General features: G+C 40.8%; 1 protein-coding gene across 2 annotated transcripts in view; it reads left to right on the forward strand.

The window, feature by feature from the left end:
- ITGA11 (integrin subunit alpha 11) overlaps positions 1-23,027 on the forward strand; it is a 127,508-nt gene that overhangs the window by 53,556 nt on the left and 50,925 nt on the right. Inside the window, exons 3-13 of one of the 2 annotated variants that reach the window (XM_058156058.1) lie at positions 382-491; positions 863-954; positions 3,875-3,989; positions 6,681-6,808; positions 8,379-8,527; positions 9,598-9,742; positions 11,493-11,658; positions 13,060-13,130; positions 15,940-16,084; positions 18,053-18,201; positions 20,336-20,476. In XM_058156058.1, coding sequence (XP_058012041.1) covers positions 382-491; positions 863-954; positions 3,875-3,989; positions 6,681-6,808; positions 8,379-8,527; positions 9,598-9,742; positions 11,493-11,658; positions 13,060-13,130; positions 15,940-16,084; positions 18,053-18,201; positions 20,336-20,476 — 1,411 coding nt within the window. The remainder of the gene's footprint in view (positions 1-381; positions 492-862; positions 955-3,874; positions 3,990-6,680; positions 6,809-8,378; positions 8,528-9,597; positions 9,743-11,492; positions 11,659-13,059; positions 13,131-15,939; positions 16,085-18,052; positions 18,202-20,335; positions 20,477-23,027) is intronic. The other variant, XM_058156059.1, reaches the window with a different exon arrangement.

Genomic DNA, 23,027 nt, shown 5'->3' on the forward strand with positions numbered 1-23,027 from the left:
GCAAGGAAGAAGAAAAAAGTCAGGGTCATGCAGGTACAGCTGAGAGTCCTAGTTCTCTGGGAAGGGATAGGGATGTTTTTCCTTTTCTTTTTAAACTATGTAAAGTCTACATTCAGGCTCAAACAACACTTTTTTATGCTTCCCATCCACAAATGGTGAGAAATAGCACACCGCTTTCCTATACTACTGACTTTGCAGGGGGCTAAGAAGACAAATAATGATTTGCATCAAGAAACACCTCACTGGAGCAAAGGACAGTCTCCTTGCATGGACAGAACAAACCATTTCTAAGCATTTGGTGGAGACAGAATTTCTCAGTTGTTATCCTGAATTATTGTTCCCCAAAGGCCAGAAATTTACAGCTTTTGTTTTCTTTTCCAGGCTAGTGGTAGGAGCTCCATATGAGATCAATGGGCCTCAGAAAACGGGAGATGTCTACAAGTGTTCAGTGAATGGCAAGATCAACAGTACATGTTCCAAGCTCAATCTAGGTAAAGCTATGCAATGGAAGGGTTGAGCTTATTGTCTCTGGATATTGCTCTGAAAGTATTAGAAGCTACACAAAGGAAGGTTTATATTTACATGCAAAACTCAAGTCACCTCAAGGTAGATGTTGTCTATTATCTATTACTAAAAGTTGGTGAGTTGAATGTAGTGAAGTATGTTCACCTCACCAACTTTTTTCCTAAACAGGTGAGCAGAACTTGTAAGCCAGAAGGAGAAATGTATCCATCTCAAGAGCCTGGGTTTAACCCAGGACAGGTTAATATTAACCCTCTATGTATTACTGAAATATGCTCTGTCTTCAAGGGCTGTGACATTTTTCCACAGCATGTCTTGACTCTCACACTTTTTTCCCAAGGAAGAGTAACTCTTTCCAATGTGTCGGAACGAAAGGATAACATGCGCTTGGGTCTCAGCTTAACTACCAACCCCAAAGACAACAGCTTTTTGGTAAGAAATTATCTGTGAAATAATTTACAAATACTCTTTTTGCTGGGATTATCTTCAGTGGTTTCTGACCCGGAGCCCACCGTTCAGTCTCCTGATAGGCAGAATAAGATAGCTGCCTCAGACTGCAGTTACTGTGTTTCATGCAAATTTGAAAATTAACAGAAGAAAAGATTTGAAAGGGACCTTGAAGATCTTTTAGTCCAACTTCTTGCTCAAGCAAAAGACCCAATACCACTTCAGAGAAGTGGAGCACCCACAACTTCTGGAGGCAAGCCATTCCACTGGTTAATTGTTCCCACTGTTAGGAAATGTCTCCTTAGTTCTAAGCTGCTTCTCTCCTTGGTTACTTTCCATTCATTGTTTCTTGTCCTGCCTTCAGGTGGTTTGGAGAAAAGGTTGACCTCCCTCTTTTTTGTGGCAGCCCCTCAAATATGGGAACACTGCTATCATGGCACCCCTGGTCCTTCTTTACATTTGACCAACCATACCCAATCCTTGTGATTATTTTTCTGTATGATTACCCAAAATTAGAAGACAGGTTGCTAAAATTTTCTGCTTTAAATGATTTCCCTTGATAATTTATACTATCCCCTTGACAGGGGTCTAGGACTTTTCGTCTCCTATCCTTGACTGCACCTCCTTCTCCCCCAGTGTTCCTCCTCTGACTTTTCTCCTTAGCTGATACACCCCCAGTCATTTGCCCTGGGCAATGGGCCACGTCCCTTCCATCCCACATGCTTCGGCGTGGCTGAGTCACTGAAGAAGGGTTCATCCTGGGTTTTTCACCGCCTGGGACAGTTAGCCACCAACCAATCAGCTAGCTGCCAATAAATGGTTTTAGGAAAGCCAAATGCTTGTTAGAACCCTTCCATTCCTTCTCCTAACAAACATTTGGCTTGGCTTATGGCTGCCAGCATTGGCAGCTAGCTGATTGGTTGGTGGCTAACTGTCCCAGGGGGCGAAAAACCCAAGACGAACTCTTCTTTGGTGAATTGGCTGTGCTGAAGCGCGTGGGACGTAGGGGCCGTGGCCCATTGCCCAGAGAGAATGAATGGGGGCATGTCAGCTGAGGAGAAAAGTCAGAAGAGAATCGCCCAAGGAGGAACACTGACGGAGAAGGAGGCATGGCCAAGGGTAGGTGATAAAAAGTCCCATTCCGCTTGACAGGTAGATCAGGCTTATTTGGTGGCTCTGGTGGCACAGTGGTTAGAATGCAGTACTGCAGGCTACTTCTGCTGACTGCCAGCTGCTGGCAGTTCGAGTTTCACCAGCTCAAGGTTGACTCAGCCTTCCATCCTTAGAATGGATGAGGACCCAAATTGTTGGGGACCATATGCAGACTCTGTAAACCACTTCTAGAGGGCTGTAAAGCACTATGAAGCAGTATAAAAGACCAAGTGCTACTGCTATTGCTATTCGTAATTCTCCTCAGGTATAAAAAGATATGGATGATCAAGACACCAGATGGTAAAATTTCCAATAGAGGAGAAAACACAGAAATTTAGAACAGGTTATGCCTTCATACCTGGGGTTGGAGACTTGTCTATTCACATAAGTTGCCACTTGGTGCAACCTTCCAGAAGGCAAAGTGCTCCGGTAGCATCTCACCACATCCCCAAGTGCCCCAAATGCTCCCCACCTCTTCCAGACAAAATCCTGGAATGCAGTCCCTCCAGATTTTATGAAAATGCACTGAGTCCTTTGGGAGGCCAAAGGAATTTTTAGAAATAAGTTATGCTGGCGGCTGATACTTTACTTGGCATTGTCACCTTCCCTTTTCATTGTGTTATTCCATAAAAATAATATTTTAAAATTTCAACCAGATGGGGAACTAAGAGGGTACCAAATTAAATGTCTGGTGCCCGTCGTGATTGTCTATCATTTGATTTGCCACCATGCTTAGAAATTGCCATGTCCTAGAGAGCTACCTTCCTGTGCAGAGATCCTGTTTCCTACAGCTGACTTTGATTTCCTTTCACCTCAACAAACATCAAGCAGCAATCAATCTGCTCACAGAGAAATGCCCCCACTTCCACAGAAATTATCCAGGCAACTTGTTAAGGGTAATCTGGGTTCACAACGAAAAGTGTGGACTGTTGAGCAGAGTACCCTACGCATGAAAACGGCTGAGACTGGTTGTATACAATAACAGTCACTTGCAGACAAACTGGGGTTTGATATTCCTTTACTTTTAGGGAAAAGGCAAAGTCATAGTCCAAAAACAATTCCAGGTCATACACATATAAAGTCAGTCAGTCAGGGATGTTGTTGTTGTTGTTGTTGTTGTTGTTGTTATTATTATTATTATTATTATTATTATTAATTCACATTTTTATACCGCCCTTCTCCGAAGACTCAGGGCAGTGTACAGCAAATAAAACGACAATAATACAAAAAACCATTTAAAATACCATAACAAAATTAAAAATCTAATTAAACTGCTGTATACTTAAAACTATTAGGTAAAAAATACAAAGATAAAACAAACCAAGTCTTCTTACTAATGTAGACTTGCAAAACAAACAAGGTCTTCTTTCAGTTCGGCAAAACACAGTTCAATTCACAACAGTCAGTATCTTGAGGAATCAGTAACTAGCCATGATCAAGCAACGATCATAAAGCGCAAATATACAGTTGCAGCATGTCATCAGGTTACAATGCTGTAGCGTCCCTGTAGATTCCCCACAAGCCATAGTTTAGTAGTCCTTTTATACATTGGCTACAGAGCTCAATCAATCAGGATGCTTGCATGATGCAGCACAGCCTTAAAGCAATATCATGCCTTTCTACAAACATATATAGTTAGTTTATATATTGCCTGGCTAACTAGTTAGGCAAATAACAATTTCCTGAACAACTGAAAGAAGAGCCTCTGAAAACTTTTCCTAATATGTCATTGTTTTCTTCCTTTCTGACACAGGCTTGCAGCCCTCTGTGGTCTCATGAGTGCGGAAGTTCCTATTACACCACAGGCATGTGCTCCAGAGTGAACTCCAACTTCAGATACTCCAAGTCAGTGGCTCCAGCTCTCCAGAGTAGGAAGATCAGCCTATTACGTTTTCTCTCTACCCCCGCCCCCCCACTTCCTCCTTCCCTCTCTTGCTCTCCGCATGGGGATTTAGAATCACCATTTTAGGGGAAACAAATAAGTCTGTTCTTGAAAAGAAGCCTGTCCAATGGGAATTTTGTGCTGATGGTAGGTAAAAGGCTTCCTGATGGGCAGCAGTGGGGCGGAGTTGGGGGACACACTCTACGTCCAGACACCAAGGAGGCATGTTTTTGATCCGTGCTTTCCTGTGAAGAAGCAAAATGAAGAAAACAAATGCTCAAGAGACAGTTCTTGGCAATGTCCCTCAGAGAACTCTACCAATCCTCACTCAATCTGAGGAAAGAAAAATGTGTTTGATGTCCTTGCACTTAATCGCTGTACTAACGGGATTTATGAGAATATTTTGCCTCTTGTGTCACATATTCTCTGCAGAGGTCTGCAGGCTCCCTGGCTCCGCTCTCTTTCATTCAATCCCAGGAAAAAGCCTTTGAGAGAAGTTCCTCAAAGTTCTTTTTGTCAAAGTTCTACCCTAATCTCCAAGGGAGAGTTCCTAGAAAATAGTTGCAGAATTTCTCCTACCCCTTGGAAAATTCAGATAAATGTTCCACCTATTTATTTCTAGGCTCACACATTTGTTAGAGAATTTCAAAGGGTTAATTCTTGATCAGAAGCTGCAGTGCCCTCAAACAGCTCATGTTTTTCTGACCCTCTTTCACTGTTTGGGGCAGCCCTAGATTAATCATGAAGCAAAATAATCACATGGTCCCTCTCAGAGCAAGAGAGGGAAATGGGATGCTACAGAATCCCCCCCTCCTTAGCAGCTATTATGCACTTCATTGATTGCCATGCTTGACTTTTGTTTTCAATACAAGAGCCATGGTGGTGCAGTGGTTAGAATGCAGTATTGCAAGCTAACTCTGCTCACTGCCAGGAATTCGATCCTGACCTGCTCAAGGTTGACTCAACCTGCCATCCTTCCATGGTCTGTAAAATGAGGAGCCAGATCGTTGGAGGCAATATGCTGACATTTGTAAATGGCTTGGAGCTGTATATAAGTCTAAGCACTATTCCTATTGCTACTTATTCTTAATGTCTTGTCAGTTATTCAAAGAGAATACTATTGCTCGGCTATGTGTGGAGTATCATAGAATCATAGAATAGGAGATTGGAAGTTGTAGGTCTTTTATAGCAGCCCCTGCTGGAGCAGCCACACCCTATATCATTCTGGACAAATGGTCACCCAGTCGCTTCTTCAAAACTTCCAGTGAACTCACAACTTCTGGAGGCAAACCATTCTAATCCTTAATTCTCAGACTTCTTAATTCTCATTTTAATAATATTCATTCATTATTTCTTGTCTTGCTCTCAGATGTTTTGGAGAATAGGTTGACCCCGTCTTCTCTGTAACAGCCTCTCATTTGATGGAAGGCTGCTACCATGTCTTCTCTTCTCTAGACTTGACATATCTTTTGATAGGTTGGTCTGGTTTTTTCCTTTTGTGTAAAGACAAATGCCAAGAATTCTGCTTTTTCCTGCTGTCCACCACCTCCTTGCCATCTTCCATTTAGTGGATCGATCATTTCCTTGACTTTTTTGTTGCTTTTTACATATTGAAAGAAACTTTTTTTTATTAAAGGGTCTGGAGGCTAAACGATATGATGAATGGTTGCAGGAACTAGGTATATCTAGTCTAACAAAGAGAAGGGCTAGGATTAACATGATAGCATATCATAATTTTCCAATATTTGATTGGCTGAGTGGGTCAACCTATTCTCCAACAAAGGACCTGAGAGCAAGACAAGAAGTAATGGGTGGAAGATTATTAAAAGGAGACCCAATTTAAAATTAAGGAGAGATTTCCTCACGGTGGGAACAATTGATCAATGAAATGGCTTGCCTTCAGAAGTTCTGGGTGCTTCTCATTGGAGGTTTTTAAGAAGAGGTTGGACAACCATTTGTCTGGAATGGAATAGGGTCTTCTGCTTGAGCAGAGGATTGGACTAGAAGACCTCCAAGGTCCCTTCTAACCCTGTTATTCTGTGTTCTATGTTCTATTATCCTTGGCATTTGTTGCAAGTCTTAGCTCATTCTGAGACCATGAGTTCTAATCCCACCTTAGCTATGAAAGCCACATCAATGATGTGTATTCTTCAGCCTCAGAGCTATAGCTAGCTGCTAAAAAGTTTTGCATACAACCTCCAACATCCTTCCAAAAACTGTCACCCCAGTGTAATTTTAAACATGAGGAACAGTCATTTAATTGTATGCAATCATTGTGAAACATTGTAAATTTATTTAAATTTACATTTTGATAAATCTGTTTTATTTTTTGCATGGACCAAAAGATCATAGCGTGGCCCTTGGATCTGGAAAAGTTACTTAGCTCTGTTGGAGACACTTACCTAGAAAGAAGCGCTATCCAATTCAAGGGGGTTTTCAATGGTCAGACATGGAACAGTGGTGTTAAATGTCTGGTATTGTTGTATTAATAATAACATAGAGTAGAAACACAATAGACCCAAGAGAAAATTGAAGCAATGCGATTTCAGAGTAGAAGAAGGAACAGTTGGCGTTTGCTCCAAGATTCCTTTGCTCCAAGGGGAAAGGAATTGGCAGCCTATTCCACTCCTTTTTGATAGCCGATATCCCTTAATGATCTTTGTCTATCTGGTTGCAGAATGCCAGACATACATGGATATAATTATAGTACTGGATGGATCTAACAGCATCTACCCCTGGGCAGAAGTTCAAAATTTCCTGATAAGAATCTTGAAGAAATTTTACATCGGACCTGGACAAATACAGGTGACAAAACATGTGTGGGTGATTTTGCTCTCATCAGCCCATCCTGCACTTCATTTCATAGCTTTCTTTGGCTGGTATATGTCTCCCTTGTCCCTTTGCTTCAAGAATAAATTGTCACTATTTATTTTTAAAAGCATAATTAACAGTCTCGCAGTACTTGCAGGCTCACATAAGACTGGGTTTTTGACTTGATATTTTGGAGCAGAGATCACCAGTGTTGGCTGGACATTATAACCTTGATTCACTTCGCTGGAATGAGCTTCAAATGACTTCAGCTAACTTTATTGGGAAATTACCAAGTCATAAATAGTAGACTGGGCTGCATTTGGATTTGAAGGCAAAAGATGCTTTGAAGCACCTGCCTGCAGCTCCTTAAAGTTGTTCTAATGGTTAAGGCACCAGGCTAGAAAGTGGAAAACTAAGAGTTCTTGCCATGAAAGCCAGCTGTTTGATTTTGGGCTAATCATACACTTTCAGCCCAACTCATCCCACGGGGTTGTTGTTGTAGGGAAAATAGGAGAAAGAAAGTGTGTCGTATATGTTGGATATGCCTTGAGTTGTTTGTAAAAAATAATAAAAATAGTAAAATAGCCATCTCTTTTTCTAGCATTACACAGCAGTGGCAGAGGGCTGCTGTATGAACCCAGGAAAAGGCACAGCTGCTTTAAGAACTTTGCACATTCCAAACAATATTTTGGCCATTGAATCCAAAGCACTGCAAAGTGAAAATAAAGTTTTCTCATCAGAAAACAGAAAATTACCACTCACATCTGTTGATTGCTGTGTGGGGGAAAAAACTAGAAAAATGGGTTTGTAATTTGTAACAAATTAGTTCTGGCGCATCTAGGACATTGTTTGGAAAGGCATCCACAGCAATGATGGCCAACATCAAAATGACAATAGCAGTATTATGCCCTCCCCCGACAATATCCATCCTTTTCAGATGTTTGGAACTTAATTTGATCCAGTCCTGCTTTGTTAGATTGACTTGGATACAAGACCTATACACACACACCAATACACACCTATACACACACACCTATACACACACACCAATCTTTGAATGCTGCTGAATCCACACATTTGCACAGAAAGACATCTCACTGAACTTAATGGGACTATTTTCTGAGTAGACACATATATGACCATATGGTAAACTGACAGTTATCCTTAAAGCTGGATGGCACAACTGAGATCCCAGGCTGAATGTGATCTACAAAACAACTGTTCAAAAATTGCCATCCAATTATAATGTTAATATGACAAAAAGGGACACTATTAAAATATGACATGTGACCATAGTATTTAAATTGCATTACTTTTAAATTAAACTAATTCCAGTGAAGTTCTCTATCTTCTATCCTGGTTCTTTCTCTTTGAGTGTACATACCTCTAAACATATCACTCAAAGGACACTTGACCTGAATGGAGTAGTAGTGTCTTGATTTAAAGTAATACAAGACAAACAGACAAGAAAGGTGTTCAGAAGTAGGATTTGCTTGTAATATATTCTATAGGCTCATTCATGAAAGAGGCTTTTCACCCCAATAATTTGCAATGTTTTCACAAGGTTGGAGTTGTCCAGTATGGAGAGGATGCTGTCCATGAATTTCACCTGAATGATTACAGGTCTGTAAAGGATGTGGTAGAAGCTGCTAAACACATCGAGCAGAGAGGGGGCACTGAAACCCGAACCGCCTTTGGAATAGAGTTTGCTCGGTAAGCCTACTTTCCAGGTTCTGTTCAGATGAAAATGGAGGTGTTCTTAGGCAGGCATGGAGTTGGGCAACGATGGAGCTTAACAGTTTAACCAGGTCTGGTAGATCATGGACACATTCTGATTCAAACACGTCATAAGCAGACAGCAAAAACAATCATGCATATTATCTCCAAAATCCTAATGCCCAAAGCAGTGAGGTAACTGTAAGCAAATTAAACATTATAGACAACACTAATATGCACTATAATTTAGAGGACGCTGAGCCTATTTTGCTACTGAGAAATACTAAAACAAGGCAGTGATTAGAATAAGATTAAAGAATATACAGCCCAGAATGCTTATGCCCCAAAGCAATTTTAAAAAGGGAGTATCTCTGGGTTTATGTAATGTGAGTTTCTGTCTTTCCCCTACTTAACATATTATACAAACAAAAATATTTTTTTCTCTGGAAATTACGGAGCATTCTAATTGCAAGCAGTTGCAACCAAAGAATGATAATAATTCTGTTCTTCCCTTGATAATCTATACTTTGTTATATCTCATGATTTTTGGCAAGAAAAAGGTTCCTTTGTAATCTTTACGCTGTAAATTCTCAATGCCCCCACATTGCAAGAACCAAGAGAGTGGCATGTCTATGGAGTTTCTAAGTCAGTCAGGTCATGGTTGTCCCAACGGTGCTTTTTTAAAAGGCAACTGGACTTTTTTTTGTTTTTCCTTGAAGACATTTTGCTTCTCATCCAAGAAGCTTCTTCAGTTCTATCCACTTCAGTCAGAACTGAAGAAGATTCTTGGATGAGAATCAAAACGTCTTCAAAGAAAAAACCAAGAAACTCCAGTTGCCTTTTGAAAAAGCACCTTTAGGACAAGAGAGGTGCAGACTGTTCTTACAGGCAAGTTCCCCATTCCTCTCTTTATCTCTCAGTCTTTGTTTCACCTTGTGCTACATCCTCCCCAAAATTCAGGTAGCCTTAAAAATGGCATTGAAAATGATCCTCCTTGAGAAGTAGTCATGCTTAGTTTGCAAAACACCCTCTCTCTCACTGTCTTCTCTCCATCCCTTGAATTTCAGCTCAGAAGCATTTCAGAAAGGAGGGCGCAAGGGTGCAAAGAAGGTGATGATTGTGATCACCGATGGAGAGTCTCACGACAGCCCAGATCTTGAGAAGGCCATTGAAGGCAGCGAGAAGGACAACGTTACCAGATACGCCGTTGCAGTAAGTCATTTATGGGCGCTGCAGACTTTCTGCCTGGAATCTTCAGAAGGGACTGAAATGGCTATGAATTCAGAGTTCACATGCTAGGAAAAGATTGAAGCCCTCCATTTAAAAATAGATTGCCATTTTTGGTGGACAACCCACATGACTGAAGTGGATCAGGTCCCGGTCCACTTTAGCCCAACTTTCTGCTTCTTGCAAAGGCCATCCAGATGCCTCTGGGAGCTTCTAAGCAAGAATCAGGCATTTCCCTCCATCCCCATTGTTCCTTGCAACTGGTATTTGAAGGGCCATTGCCACCACTACTGCCAGAGGATTTGTTTATTTGTTTGTTTGTTAGAATTTGTCAAACAAAAATGAGAACAAGAATAAAAGAAAAAAATACAATGACGATAGGCAAGTTAGTGCACTTATGCATTATTAATTATTATTACCTTGATTAACTTGATGAAATATTACCTTGATGAACGTATCTTTTCTTTTATGTAGACTGAGAGCATATGCACCAAGACAAATTCCTTGTGTGTCCAATCACACTTGGCCAATAAAATTCTATTCTATTCTTCTATTCTATTCTATTAAGATAAACAATGAATGGAAGACATTCTTTGGGTTACATTTGCTTAGGGTATAAATAATCACCATTTTTTCTTCAAATCAGTGCTTATCATATCTTAAACAGGGTAAAGTAATAGACCTAGGGGCTTTTTGCATTTATGGCAATACAGGCATTGATGGGTCTAAGCTGCCTGTAATTAAACAGGAGGAAGATCTTAGGGCCATAGAAGACAGCATAGTGAAGATGTCGATTTTGTGTGCAGCAGCTGAGAAAAAAGTAAATTCCATGTGGAGATTGTTAGGAAATAGAGATTTAAAATAAAAGACCAGATCTATGTTATATCTGATGATGGTTCCCACCTTTAAAAGAAAGGAGGAAAACGGAACCAGGTAAGCATAGACATGTCTCACATCAATACTTGGGAAGATCCTGGAAAAGATAATCAAGCAACAGATCTGCAAGCATATAGAAACCAGCAAAGCTATTACTAGAAACCAACATGAGTTTGTCCAAAACAATCAGGCCAGACAAATTTTATTTCATTATTTGACCAAGCGACTAAATTAGTGGACCAGCAAAGTGATGTGACCATTATATATTTGGACTTCAGTAAACAAAGTACTGCTTCTTGGCAAGATAGAAAAATGTGGGCTGGGCAGGGCAACCCCACCAGATTACTTAGTGACTGGCTGACCAATCACACTCAATCTGCAGTGCTGAATAGAACTATATCTACATTGAGGGAAGCATGCAGTAGGAACCCTCAGGGTTTGGTCTTGGGCCCAGTACTCAACATCTTCATAAACGATCTAGATGAGAGAATAGAAGGGGAACTCATCAAATTTGCCAATGACACTAAGCTGGGCTGGGGGAGAATAGCTAACACTTTAGAAGATAGGCTCAATTTTATTTTTTTAATTTGGTATCTTTGAGCGAGAAGTAACTCCTGGCGATTGTCTGGACATGTCCCTGCAGTTTTCTTGTAGGATTTCAAAAGTAATTTGCCATCAGCTGAGAGGGGGTGACTGGCCCAAGGTCACACAGCTGGCTTTGTGCCTGAGGCAAGCCTAAAACTCCCAGTTTCCCAGTTTCTAGCCAAGCACCTTCACCATCACACCAAACTGACTCTTTTGTAAATACTTCCACCCTGACTGTAATTCTGTGGAATAATGCTTTTTCTTGCCACTCCAGGTCCTTGGTTATTACAACAGAAGAGGGATCAACCCTGCAGCCTTTTTGAAAGAAATAAAATATATAGCAAGTGACCCAGACGAAAAGCATTTCTTCAATGTCAGTGATGAGGCTGCCCTTAAAGATATTGTGGATGCTCTTGGAGAGAGGATTTTCAGCTTAGAAGGTGAGCAGCTTCTGAGAGATTCAAGGACAGCGTAGGAGGCTCACTTTTCCATCCAACAGCATGAGGAACTTTGAATATGGTGCACAGGAGTTTGGTATGAAATTCCATGTAGGAATCTTCTTCTCAAGAGCCAGAGGTCCCATTCTGCAACTCCCATTTCAGTGTGTGTGTGTGTGTGTGCATGTGCCTTCAGTCTTGACTCCTGGAGACTGCCTGGACAAGTCTTTATCTAAACTCGTTTCTGGGCAAGATTTCAGAAGTGGTTTGCCATTGCATGCGTTCTAGGGCTGAGAGAGAGGGACTGGCCCAAGGTCACCTCGCTGGCTTTGTGCCTAAAGTAGAACTAGCAATCATGGTTTCCTGGCTTCTAGCCTTGTTTATCCCTTAAACCAAACTGTCTAAATTCTGAATTGATTTGGAAGTTGTTATGGTTGACTGCCTTTGTTAGTCCTCCTCAGCCTGAGAGGTGCCCAGTGCTTGAAGCATTTGCCTTGGGCTGTGTGTGAAGGAGGAAAAGATAAACTCCTGCTTCCTGGCTACCTGAGAGCCTGCAGATAAGCAGTCAGATGTGGCTTTCATGGATATAAGAAGGAGAATCTTTGGCCCTGGCATTTCTCATTGCATTATCTAACTAAAGTTGTTTTTAAACAGTATTCTTGAATTTCCTGAATTTTGAGCAGGCTACTAAGTACAAAGTGCAAAGTACAACAAATGTTTTTTTGGGTTACAGTTGAATCCTATTTCAGCACTTTTGAAAGATAGTGCTTACCGTGACCGAGTTAATTATGACAGTCACTCTCAGCAGATCTCTAAATGTTAGGAGATTCCTTAAACAGCAGGAGTCTGCTATAAGTAAGGGACTAATCTCTGTGATTCATTTCTAAATGTGGATGCTAACTCAAAAACTGCCAAGAATTCCAGTCGGCACTCAAATTTCTTGCATGTGTTTATGTCAGTGTTTCTCAATCTTGGCAAGGTGAAGGTGTCTGGACTTCAACTCCCAGAATTCCCCAGCCAGCAAATCCAGACATCTTCACCTTGCCACGGTTGAGAAACACTCATCATTTCTGCTGTGGACATTAACCTATCACTGGGATGAATGATGGGGTCGCAGAAGGGCTAATTTCACATGCAATGCAGCATTTTTATGCCTGAACTGATAGCCAAAGTGGGACGTGGTAATTTACATGCCCATTGATTCCAACTTTCAGCTTTAGACTTTTAAACAGATGGATAGGATTTTCTCTATTTTTATTTTCTGGGCCCACACTCACAAATCTTCCTACTGGCCTTTTAAAAATTTGTATCGAATTTCATCACACAACTGTAATGGCAGGTAATAAACCTATTTTTCTTTCTTTCATTGGTTTTTTTAAAAATATCTCCTTTTTGGTGTTTTAGGCACCAACAAAAATGAAGTATCCTTTGGCCTGGAAATGTCCCAGACTGGATTTTCATCCCATATTGTGGAAGTAAGTGAATAATTGACTCTTTTTTTTTTTTTCATTTTATCTCATGATTCATGTGACTTTGGCATGCAATAGATATAACTCAGCCTAAAAAGCTTTTGGTTTGTGATATATGGATTCAACAAAAGCCTGTATTAGGTAGAAGATACCTGGACGTCTCTGTCTACGGTAAGTTGGAAGCTCAACAGTTAAGCTGGTCTGTGGTTTCAGACAACTGCTTCTTCATGCAATGTTCAAAAAGCCTCCAAGTAGATAGGCAGAAAATCTGAACTATTTTTACTGTGCTCTTCATGGAAAACAAAACCTAAGAAGTGGCCAGTTCATTTATTTCTTGCACATGTGTTGACAAAAATTAAGAGCAAAACATTCTTTGGCATTTCTGGTCTAGATTTGTTTCTGGTAGAATGCCTAGCACAGCATCCAAATTCTACTTAAGACCAGCCCTAAGCAATTGTTTGATTAATTAAATGATTGACTTTTTTAAATTACAGGTGAGGACTGGCAACTTCCATTTATACCATGAGCAAACTGGTGGTATTGTTGGTGATTCTAAACCTCCTTCAGTCCCACTGGCAGAAATAGGAAAAACTCAATGAATTCAACTAAGGCAAAGACTGTGTTTGTGCCATACAATTCACTTAGCAACTGGGGGAGTGGGATTTCATATCACACCAGATATTTAACAGAGATAGACCTAAAAAGATTCTTGGTTTGTAGAATATGGTATCGATATCAACTAAGTTGAAACTAATGAACCTTAGCATGTTGTGTGAATGCAAAGTTAAGTCTTATGCTGATGTAACTATGTTGTGCATGATATGGAGTATTTCCCTGCACTCTTTGCCAGATATGGAAATTTTGCCCACCATTCAGGATTGTTCGAGAGGTAGTTAGCAGTTTCCTATTTGACTAGAGAAGTAATCAATATGATTTACTTCATTGTTTTCATGAAGAGCAGGTTGCTGGGGTTTTTTGGTTTTTGTTGGGTTTGGTCCTAATTGATAGTTTTGGCAAAATGACTGGTCTTGGAATATTACACTTGCTGACTTGGAAGGGACTTTCTTGACCATTTCCAAAACTTCTTGAAAATTGACTCCTTTTGTAACTGTAGTTCAAAAACTACAGTAAATAATAAAATATAGTAGAATATTTTGGGGCATGAGGGATTCCTCACCATTCAGAAAACTGACTGACCAAATTCTTAAATTGATTAGTTAGGATAACAGTATTTTCTTATGGCAGGACATTCCCAGCTCTACTATTTAATTGGCCTCAGAAAACACTGGTTTGTTTATTTAAATTTAATTTGTTAATTAACATTTAATTATTTTTTGTTAACTAAATGCTCAATTCTTCAAGAAATGACTGGTCCAAAATAAGTCAGACAAGGGAGAACTAATTTTGGTATTATTTCTGATAAGTCTTTAGGATGGGTAATCAAGGGATAATGGCTAGCAGGCTCCTCCCGAAAGTCATCTCAGGATCAGGGAAGGTTGGGGACCTTCTCTGTGCAGGAGCCGCCATGAGGAAAGACGATGTTGAAGGACCATCTCAATTATTGATGGGAAATCCCTATTTTGAGTATATCTCTGATTTTTTTTCAAATGAGTTGCAAATGCAGATTGGCAGAAGAGGCTACAGTACAAACGGTCCTTCTCCTTGATGACATTTTGATTTGTGGAAATGTTACGTTTGTCTCATCCAAAAGTGGTTAAAAATTCAAGGTGCTGGTACAAGAAAAGATTCATCTGCACATAAAAACCAGGCAGAACTTTTTCACAATCACAACCACCCATCATGATTTTTAGACAATTCTTGTGGTATCTCAGTGTGTCCTGCAGTCTGACAGGGTAAAGTGAGGTAAGGTAAAGGTAAAGGTTCCCCTTGCACATATGTGCTAGTCGTTGCCGACTCTAGGGGGTGGTGCTCATCTCTGTTTCAAAGCCGAAGAGCCAGCGCTGTCCGAAGACGTCTCCGTGGTCATATGGCCGGCATGACTCAATGCCAAAGGCGCACGGAACACTCTTACCTTCCCACCAAAGGTAGTCCCTATATTTTCTACTTGCATTTTTACATGCTTTCGAAACTGCTAGGTTGGCAGAAGCTGGGACAAGTAACGGGAGTTACACGGCAGCACTAGGGATTCGAACTGCCAAGGTGCCGACCTTTCAATCGACAAGCTCAACATCCTAGCCCCTGAGCCACCGTGTCCCTCAGGGTAAAGTACCTTCTAGCAATTTAGGATTCTTTACCTCATGCGGCTGCATATACGGGCAAGGCTTTCTCTAAGGAAAATGAGGAGGGGTTCTTCAGTAGTCATGCCAAAATACTGTCCTCCAAGGAAGTGGCTGTCTGCCCTTTTCTTCTCCCAAAACAGAGAGGATGAATTCAAATGTCCAAAAATATGAGCAGGGGTTGGACTAGAATAACTCTGAGGTCATTTCCAGCTCTATGATTCTATGTTCTATGTTCATCTTGTGGACCTACGGAACACGAAGCCCCGAAATCCACTAGCTGGTGAAACTAGTGAAATTGAAAATGAACAATAATTGAAAGAACTGTCTCTGTATTTTGTAACCTTGGGGGATATAAAAATCTAATACATTTCTGAGGATGGCTAGGATCCTGGGGACAGAGGAAGCTGCCTATTGCCAAGTCAGACTAAAGTCCAATGTTGCCCAGTCTGTTGACATGCAGGAACTCTGCAGGGTTTTAGCCAGGCATTTTCCAATCTTCTTGAACACACCAACAGATAATGGACCTGGACCATCTACTTTCATTATCCCTCAGCTTTTTTTAATTCCACGAATAGGATGGGATTCTGCTTGGAGCTGTTGGTGCCTATGACTGGAATGGTGCCGTCCTCAAGGAGACCAGCAGTGGCAAAGTTGTTCCTCATCGAGAATCCTACCTTCAAGAGTTTCCAGATGAACTGAAAAATCATGGGGCCTATCTTGGTAAGAACAATGTCTGGAATGCCACCAGTTTCTCATATTGACCACATAAGCTTCTGGATTAGCACCAGCAAAGCTTAATCAAAGCTGCAGTTCAGACATGTAATGCTAGAGTTTATATACCACCTTTCCACATTCATTTCCCAAATTATAACAGCCACAAAAATACAATTAAATGATACTTCATATTGTATGTATTTAAAATATTACTTTAACTGGAGAAAAGTAGAAAACTAGCAATTTGTTGCTGAATTCCAGATAACAGAGAAACTGATAGGATCTAGAAAGGAGCCTATTGAGATGCAGACAAGGAGAAAAAACCCAAAGCTGAATGGCATGAAAACAGAGGAACTCTTGGTCCAGAAGCTGCCTGGAACTCCAACCCCTCTGGGAAGAACTCTAGATGGGGCAGGAGTCTCCCAGAAGGGACATCTTTCTGAGTTGGAGGTCAACCTGGAGTCACAGCTACAGCTAGACGGGCTGCAGGGCGACTGTGGCCAGGAGAATCTTTGCTTAACTTGAGCCAGTGCACCTAGAGAAGAGAGCCCTGGAGAGAGTGACAAAACACTTGTTATTCTTCTATAGATGACTGCAATATGCTCTCTCTGTGGCTGGCTTTGAAGATTACCCAGAAGTTGTAGTTGGCAAGTGAGAGCCACTATAGGTGTATAATGGTGCTGCAGGCTCTGCACCAGTCATCAGATTTCTGGATCCATCTCAGGGAGCTGCTTTGAACCTAAACAGCCTGACCCAGCTTGGTGCCCGGGTACCTGCAGGTCTGCTACAAAGTAGTTCTACCCTTTCCAGTAGGCTAGGAATGGTGGGATTGCCTCCCCCATGATAGTCACAAAAAAGCCAAACCAACCCCACCATTTTTCAGTTGTGGTGCCAACCATCTGGAATAATCACCCCCTGGAGATCCAGATGGCACCTTTCTCCCAATCTTTAAGAAGACAGTTACATGGATGGTCAGAAAAGCCTAGAGGGATCAAGACCTGGTCATTGGGATGAAGAAGGAGACAAAGGAGTTACATTTTCATTATAAATGAATGGATATTAATGAAATCATTGCATAATTATATTGTTGGTAATTGTATTTTTGATAACTATTTGTTTTAAATGTAAATCTCCTATCAGGGTTCCAAGTTACACCCCCAACCAGTGAAGACTCTAAGGCCAGAAGTTCCTCAAAGTTTCATTTTATTAGAGATGTCATATTGGCACATCTGGAAAAATCTGAATCTGAAACCTCCCGGGTTTTCCCCACCCAACGGAAAGTCGAAGTCCCTTCCCTTGCACCCACATGTCCATCACATGGTCCAATCAATCTCTCATCCCAACCAGAGATGCCTCCCAGTCACACCACTCCAGGACTAGGGCAGAATGTCCTTAACTCCCAGAGAAAATAATTTTATTATGGCTAGATATCTCTTCAACTCCATGCAATCCCCCCTCCCAGTTTCCCACAGCAGTAAATGTGGCCGCCCTGAAGATCCAAAAGAAAAGATGGCCTCCAGGGCTGACATCTCCATGAGTCTCTAGATGTGAAAGGAGCACATTTACAGGGCAGGGGGCAAAAACCAAGATAGTACATTCAAAGCCCCACTTCTTTTTGGCATTTGCCCTATGGATGATTTGCAGAAAAGAGGAGTAGGGTTTCAGTTACATGGCCACTACTTCCATGTTGATATTTTAATAGTGCCTGTGGATAATCCAGTGTGGTAATCTAAAAAAACAGTAGGTTAAGAAGAGATCATATAAATGAATCAAACTAATAAAACAACTATAAGCTAAGGACATCCTGGATTGAAATTGTGTTGCAGGTTGTCAGAAAGTAAGAAAGGCTGTACAATATTGAAGAAAAGGACTTCAAATGTGATTATGACCGTGATGATGATCAGTTTTGGCTATGGAAATATGTCGCTGTAAGGGACTCTCTCCGCATGATCTCTTGTGTGTGTGTGTTTGTAGGCTACACCGTCACTTCGGTAGTGTCCACAAGACTCAACAGGATTTATGTAGCAGGAGCCCCTCGATTCAACCATACTGGAAAAGTGATTGTTTTCACAATGCACACAAATCGAAGCCTTACCATCCACCAGTCACTGACCGGAGAGCAGGTAAAGGATATTTGTCTGAGCATTGCTTTAGGAAGCTGTGAGGCTGGCAAAGAAGGAGGCAGTGGCACATGGCTGGATTAGAGCCAACTGATGCCTAAGCAGAGTCCAGCAATGGTGCCCTTTGAGAGAAGCAAGACTCTCATGCGATAAGGAGGAATAAATAGGATAATCTGATGAAAACTTTGAGCCAAACGTTGAAACTTTAATCGTTCACCATGTCAAAGAAAATGGTTTCTTTACCCCAATGCAGATTAAAGTTGAATATAGCAGATAAGAACAGTTTATAAGATTAAAGAGTGTGGGCATTAAAAAGTTAAGGGCATAATACAGGTAATCCTCGACTTAGGACCACAACTGAGCCCAAAATTTATGTTGCTAAGCAAAATATTTGTTAAGTGAAATTTGACCCATTTTACAACCTTCCTTGCCACAGTTGTTAAGTGAATCACTGCAGTTGTTAAGTTAGTATCGTGGCTGTTAAGGTGAATCTGACTCCCCCGTTGACTTTGCTTGTCAGAAGGTTTTAAAAGGTTATCACATAATCCCGGGACATTGCAATTGTCATAAATGTGAGTCAATTGCCAAGCATCTGAATTTTGACCACATATAATGGTCATAAGTGGGGAAATCAGTCAGAAGTCACTTTTTTCAGTGCCATTGTAACTTTGAACAATCACTAAATAACTGTTGTAAGATAAGGAATTACAAAGGTAAAGGTAAAGGTTCTTCCACACATACATGCTAGTTGTTTCTGGCTCTAGCAAGGCGGTGCTCATCTCCGTTTCTTAGCTGAAGAGCCAGCGCTGTCTGAAGACCTTTCGCCGCGAACTTAAAACTTATCTATTTCATATGGCTGGACTAGCCTGATTTTTATTTTTATTGGATGGGTTTTTAAAATTGTGTTATTTTACAGGGGAGTATGTTTTTTAACATTTTGGGCATTTAAATTAGTTTTTTAAGGGTTGTTTTTAAATTATTGCGTGTATTTATATTTTATCTGCCTGTTCACCGCCCTGAGTCCTTCGGGAGAAGGGCGGTATACAAATTAAAATATTATTATTATTATTATTATTATTATTATTAAGACGTCTCCGTGGTCATGTGGCCAGCATGACTCAATGCCAAAGGTGCACGGAACGCTGTTCCCTTCCCACCAAAGTCGGTCCCTATTTTTCTACTTGCATTTTTTACATGCTTTCAAACTGCTAGGCTGGCAGAAGCTGGGATAAGTAACGGGAGCTCAATCTGTTATGCGGCACTAGGGATTCGAACCGCTGAACTGCCAACCTTCTGATCAACAAGCTCAGCATCTTAGCCACTGAGTCACCATGCCTCTTATGGACTACTTGCTGCTAGAGGGGAAAAAAACTCTGTGGTGCCCTTGGAGACCTAAGCACATGCTTGGTTTGCTTAATTTATAACAATAACCATATAATAATAAAAGAAATATTATTGTCTTCAAGTTGGTGTTTTCCCCACAGCAATTCCAAAATAAAACAGCACTCAGGATTCAGGATTGACCCTTCCGTTTTTCACTTTATCCTTTTCAAAGCCATTTGTCCATGGGTCTGAGACAATGTGCTGAAGAAATGCCTAGACGGGTTATAAATTATAAGAAGAATTGTCTTCTTTAAGAAGTTGATTATGAATTTTTCTACTTCAAGAATGACTGAAGTGGCCAAATGGAATGAATAAGCAATGCTGAATTGCCTATTATACAGACACATTTCTGTCTATAAAAGAAATCTTGGCATTCATCAAGAATCCACAGAGTGCTATTTACTTGATGTAAATAGGCTTCAATTCTTTCAAACTAAGTTAATCGTTTTTTTTGCCATGGACTTTCAGTAAGGGAATCAATCAACGGAAAGCAACTGAGAATAGAAGTTAATACGATCCCTAATCTTCCAGGATCAAAGTGTTATTCTCTCCTTCCCTCTCTTTCTCTCTGAAGTGTATTCCAGAAGCAATGTCTAGACAAGGAGATGATGGATGGTTTCCTCTGAGAAATGCCTCTCATTCCAGTAGTATCATTACAGAATGATGCCATTGATTTCTCAGAAGCATATACAAATGCAGAAATATGCAGCTCTGCAGTCTTCATTCTGTATATATTTTGCGTATCCTTTTTCAGATCGGTGCCTACTTTGGAAGTGAAATCAGTTCAGCAGATGTTGATGGGAACGGAATGACAGACATTCTGTTGGTTGGAGCTCCCATGTATTTCAGTGAAGGGCGAGAGAGAGGAAAAGTCTACATCTACAGCTTAAAAGAGGTAATTCTTGGTCCTGTGTTGACAAATGGGCATTTTCCTCAAGACAGGAAAAGCCCTTTTGCATTTGCTACCTTCGTCTCCTATGACAGCTGATCATACTATCGACTGAGCAGATGCAGCTGGTTTCCGGTGATTAGAATATTCAACCAAAATATAGGACGATATTGATTCCATCTTTCTAAATTCCCAAAGGTGCTTTTTTTCAAGAGGCAACTGGACTTTTTGGTGAGCAATAGACTTTGGGATGAACACCCTTCGAATGGTGCGGGAATACAAATGGATTTCCAGAAAAATTGCACACTACAGGTACCATTTGCCCTTCAGTTTGAGATACAGGCAGGACAGACTCATCCCCAACAGTGCTGGGACACAGGGCAGAAAACATCCTGCAGAAAGCGCAGCTCCACCTCCTCAAGGAAAGAATTAGACAGATTCATTTCACAATTTTCCAGAAAGCCCAGTTGCCACCTGAAAAAAGCCCCTTTGGGACAACCGTGACCTGGATGACTGAGAACCTCCACAGACATCTTGCTGAAGGCATGGAGATTGATAAAGAAGAATTGGGGGGAAACGTTTAGAGTAATGAACACAAATATTATTGGGCCGGTGAATAGCGCAGGCTGGTAAAGCCTGTTATTAAGAACACAGCAGCCTGCAATTACTGCAGGTTCAAGCCCGGCCCAAGGTTGACTCAGCCTTCCATCCTTTATAAGGTAGGTAAAATGAGGACCCAGATTGTTGGGGGGGGCAATAAGTTGACTTTGTATATAAATATACAAATAGAATGAGACTATTGCCTTATACACTGTAAGCTGCCCTGAGTCTTCGGAGAAGGGCGGGGTATAAATGTAAACAAAATATATATATATATAAGGAAGAACAAGACACCTAGCCAGAAGTGTATTACAGGTAGTCCTCGACTTACAACCACTATTGAGCTGTTGTTAAGTGAGACTTGTTAAATGAGTTTTGCCCCATATTAGACCTTCCTTGCCACAATTGTTAAGTGTTAAGGGAACAGTTGCAAAGTTAGTAACCTAGCTGTTTAAGTAAATCTGGCTTACTCAAAGACTGTGCTTGTCAGAAGGTTGCAAAAGGGGATCATGTGTCCCTGGGACACTGTGACCGTCATAATTATGAGTCTGTTGCCAAGCATCTGAATTTTGATCACATGATCATGGGGATGCTGCAAAGGTTATAAATGTGAAAAACAATCATAAGTCACATTTTTCAGTGCCACTGTAACTTTGAACTGTCACTAAATGAACTGTTGAAAGTCAAGAACTACCTGTATTTGCATCTCATTTATTATCTCCTGTTGCACTGATGTCCGAAGCAATTCTCTAGGGCGGAATGCTGAAACAACGTCATGAAACCCCCCACTTTGCATCACATGTCCAGTGTAGGTAAAATGAGGACCCAGATTGTTGGGGGGGCAATAAGTTGACTTTGTAAATATACAAATAGAATGAGACTATTGCCTTATACACTGTAAGCCGCCCTGAGTCTTCGGAGAAGGGCGGGGTATAAATGTAAACAAAAAAAATATATATATAAGGAAGAACAAGACACCTAGCCAGAAGTGTATTACAGGTAGTCCTCGACTTACAACCACTATTGAGCTGTTGTTAAGTGAGACCTTGTTAAATGAGTTTTGCCCCATATTAGACCTTCCTTGCCACAATTGTTAAGTGTTAAGGGAACAGTTGCTAAGTTAGTAACCTAGCTGTTTAAGTAAATCTGGCTTACTCAAAGACTGTGCTTGTCAGAAGGTTGCAAAAGGGGATCATGTGTCCCTGGGACACTGTGACCGTCATAATTATGAGTCTGTTGCCAAGCATCTGAATTTTGATCCCATGATCATGGGGATGCTGCAAAGGTTATAAATGTGAAAAACAATCATAAGTCACATTTTTCAGTGCCACTGTAACTTTGAACTGTCACTAAATGAACTGTTGAAAGTCAAGAACTACCTGTATTTGCATCTCATTTATTATCTCCTGTTGCACTGATGTCCGAAGCAATTCTCTAGGGCGGAATGCTGAAACAACGTCATGAAACCCCCCACTTTGCATCACATGTCCAGTGTATGTAAAAACAGGACTTCAAAGACACATTCTCAGCCACCATCTTAAGTTGTTGTTGTTTTCCCTAAACAGTCTGATCGGTGTCTTACTCTAAGGAGCTCAAGGGGGATTGTTACTGATTTATCTTTACAACAACTATTAAAGATAAGTTGTGCTGAGAAATTGTGTCTGACCTGAACTTTTATAGGGAGGTTCATGTTCAAATAGGGCTTTGATTTCTGCAGTACCAGAAAAGTTGTCTAAATACTACACCACATTCCTATTCTCACACCACATGTGTAATCAGGTCAGTTCAAGATCTAACAGACATATCTTTATAAGTTAACTTAATTTTAACCTTAGTTTACTTTGTGTGCCACAGAAGGTTGTAAAGAGTACCCCACTACTTACTTCCCTCCATATACAGTAGATGTCATTCCATTGAGGACTACCCACTGAGTGTGGTTGATCAGCCAGTTTGTCAG

The sequence above is a fragment of the Ahaetulla prasina genome, chromosome 13 (genome assembly GCF_028640845.1).
Source record: "Ahaetulla prasina isolate Xishuangbanna chromosome 13, ASM2864084v1, whole genome shotgun sequence".
NCBI lineage: Eukaryota > Metazoa > Chordata > Lepidosauria > Squamata > Colubridae > Ahaetulla > Ahaetulla prasina.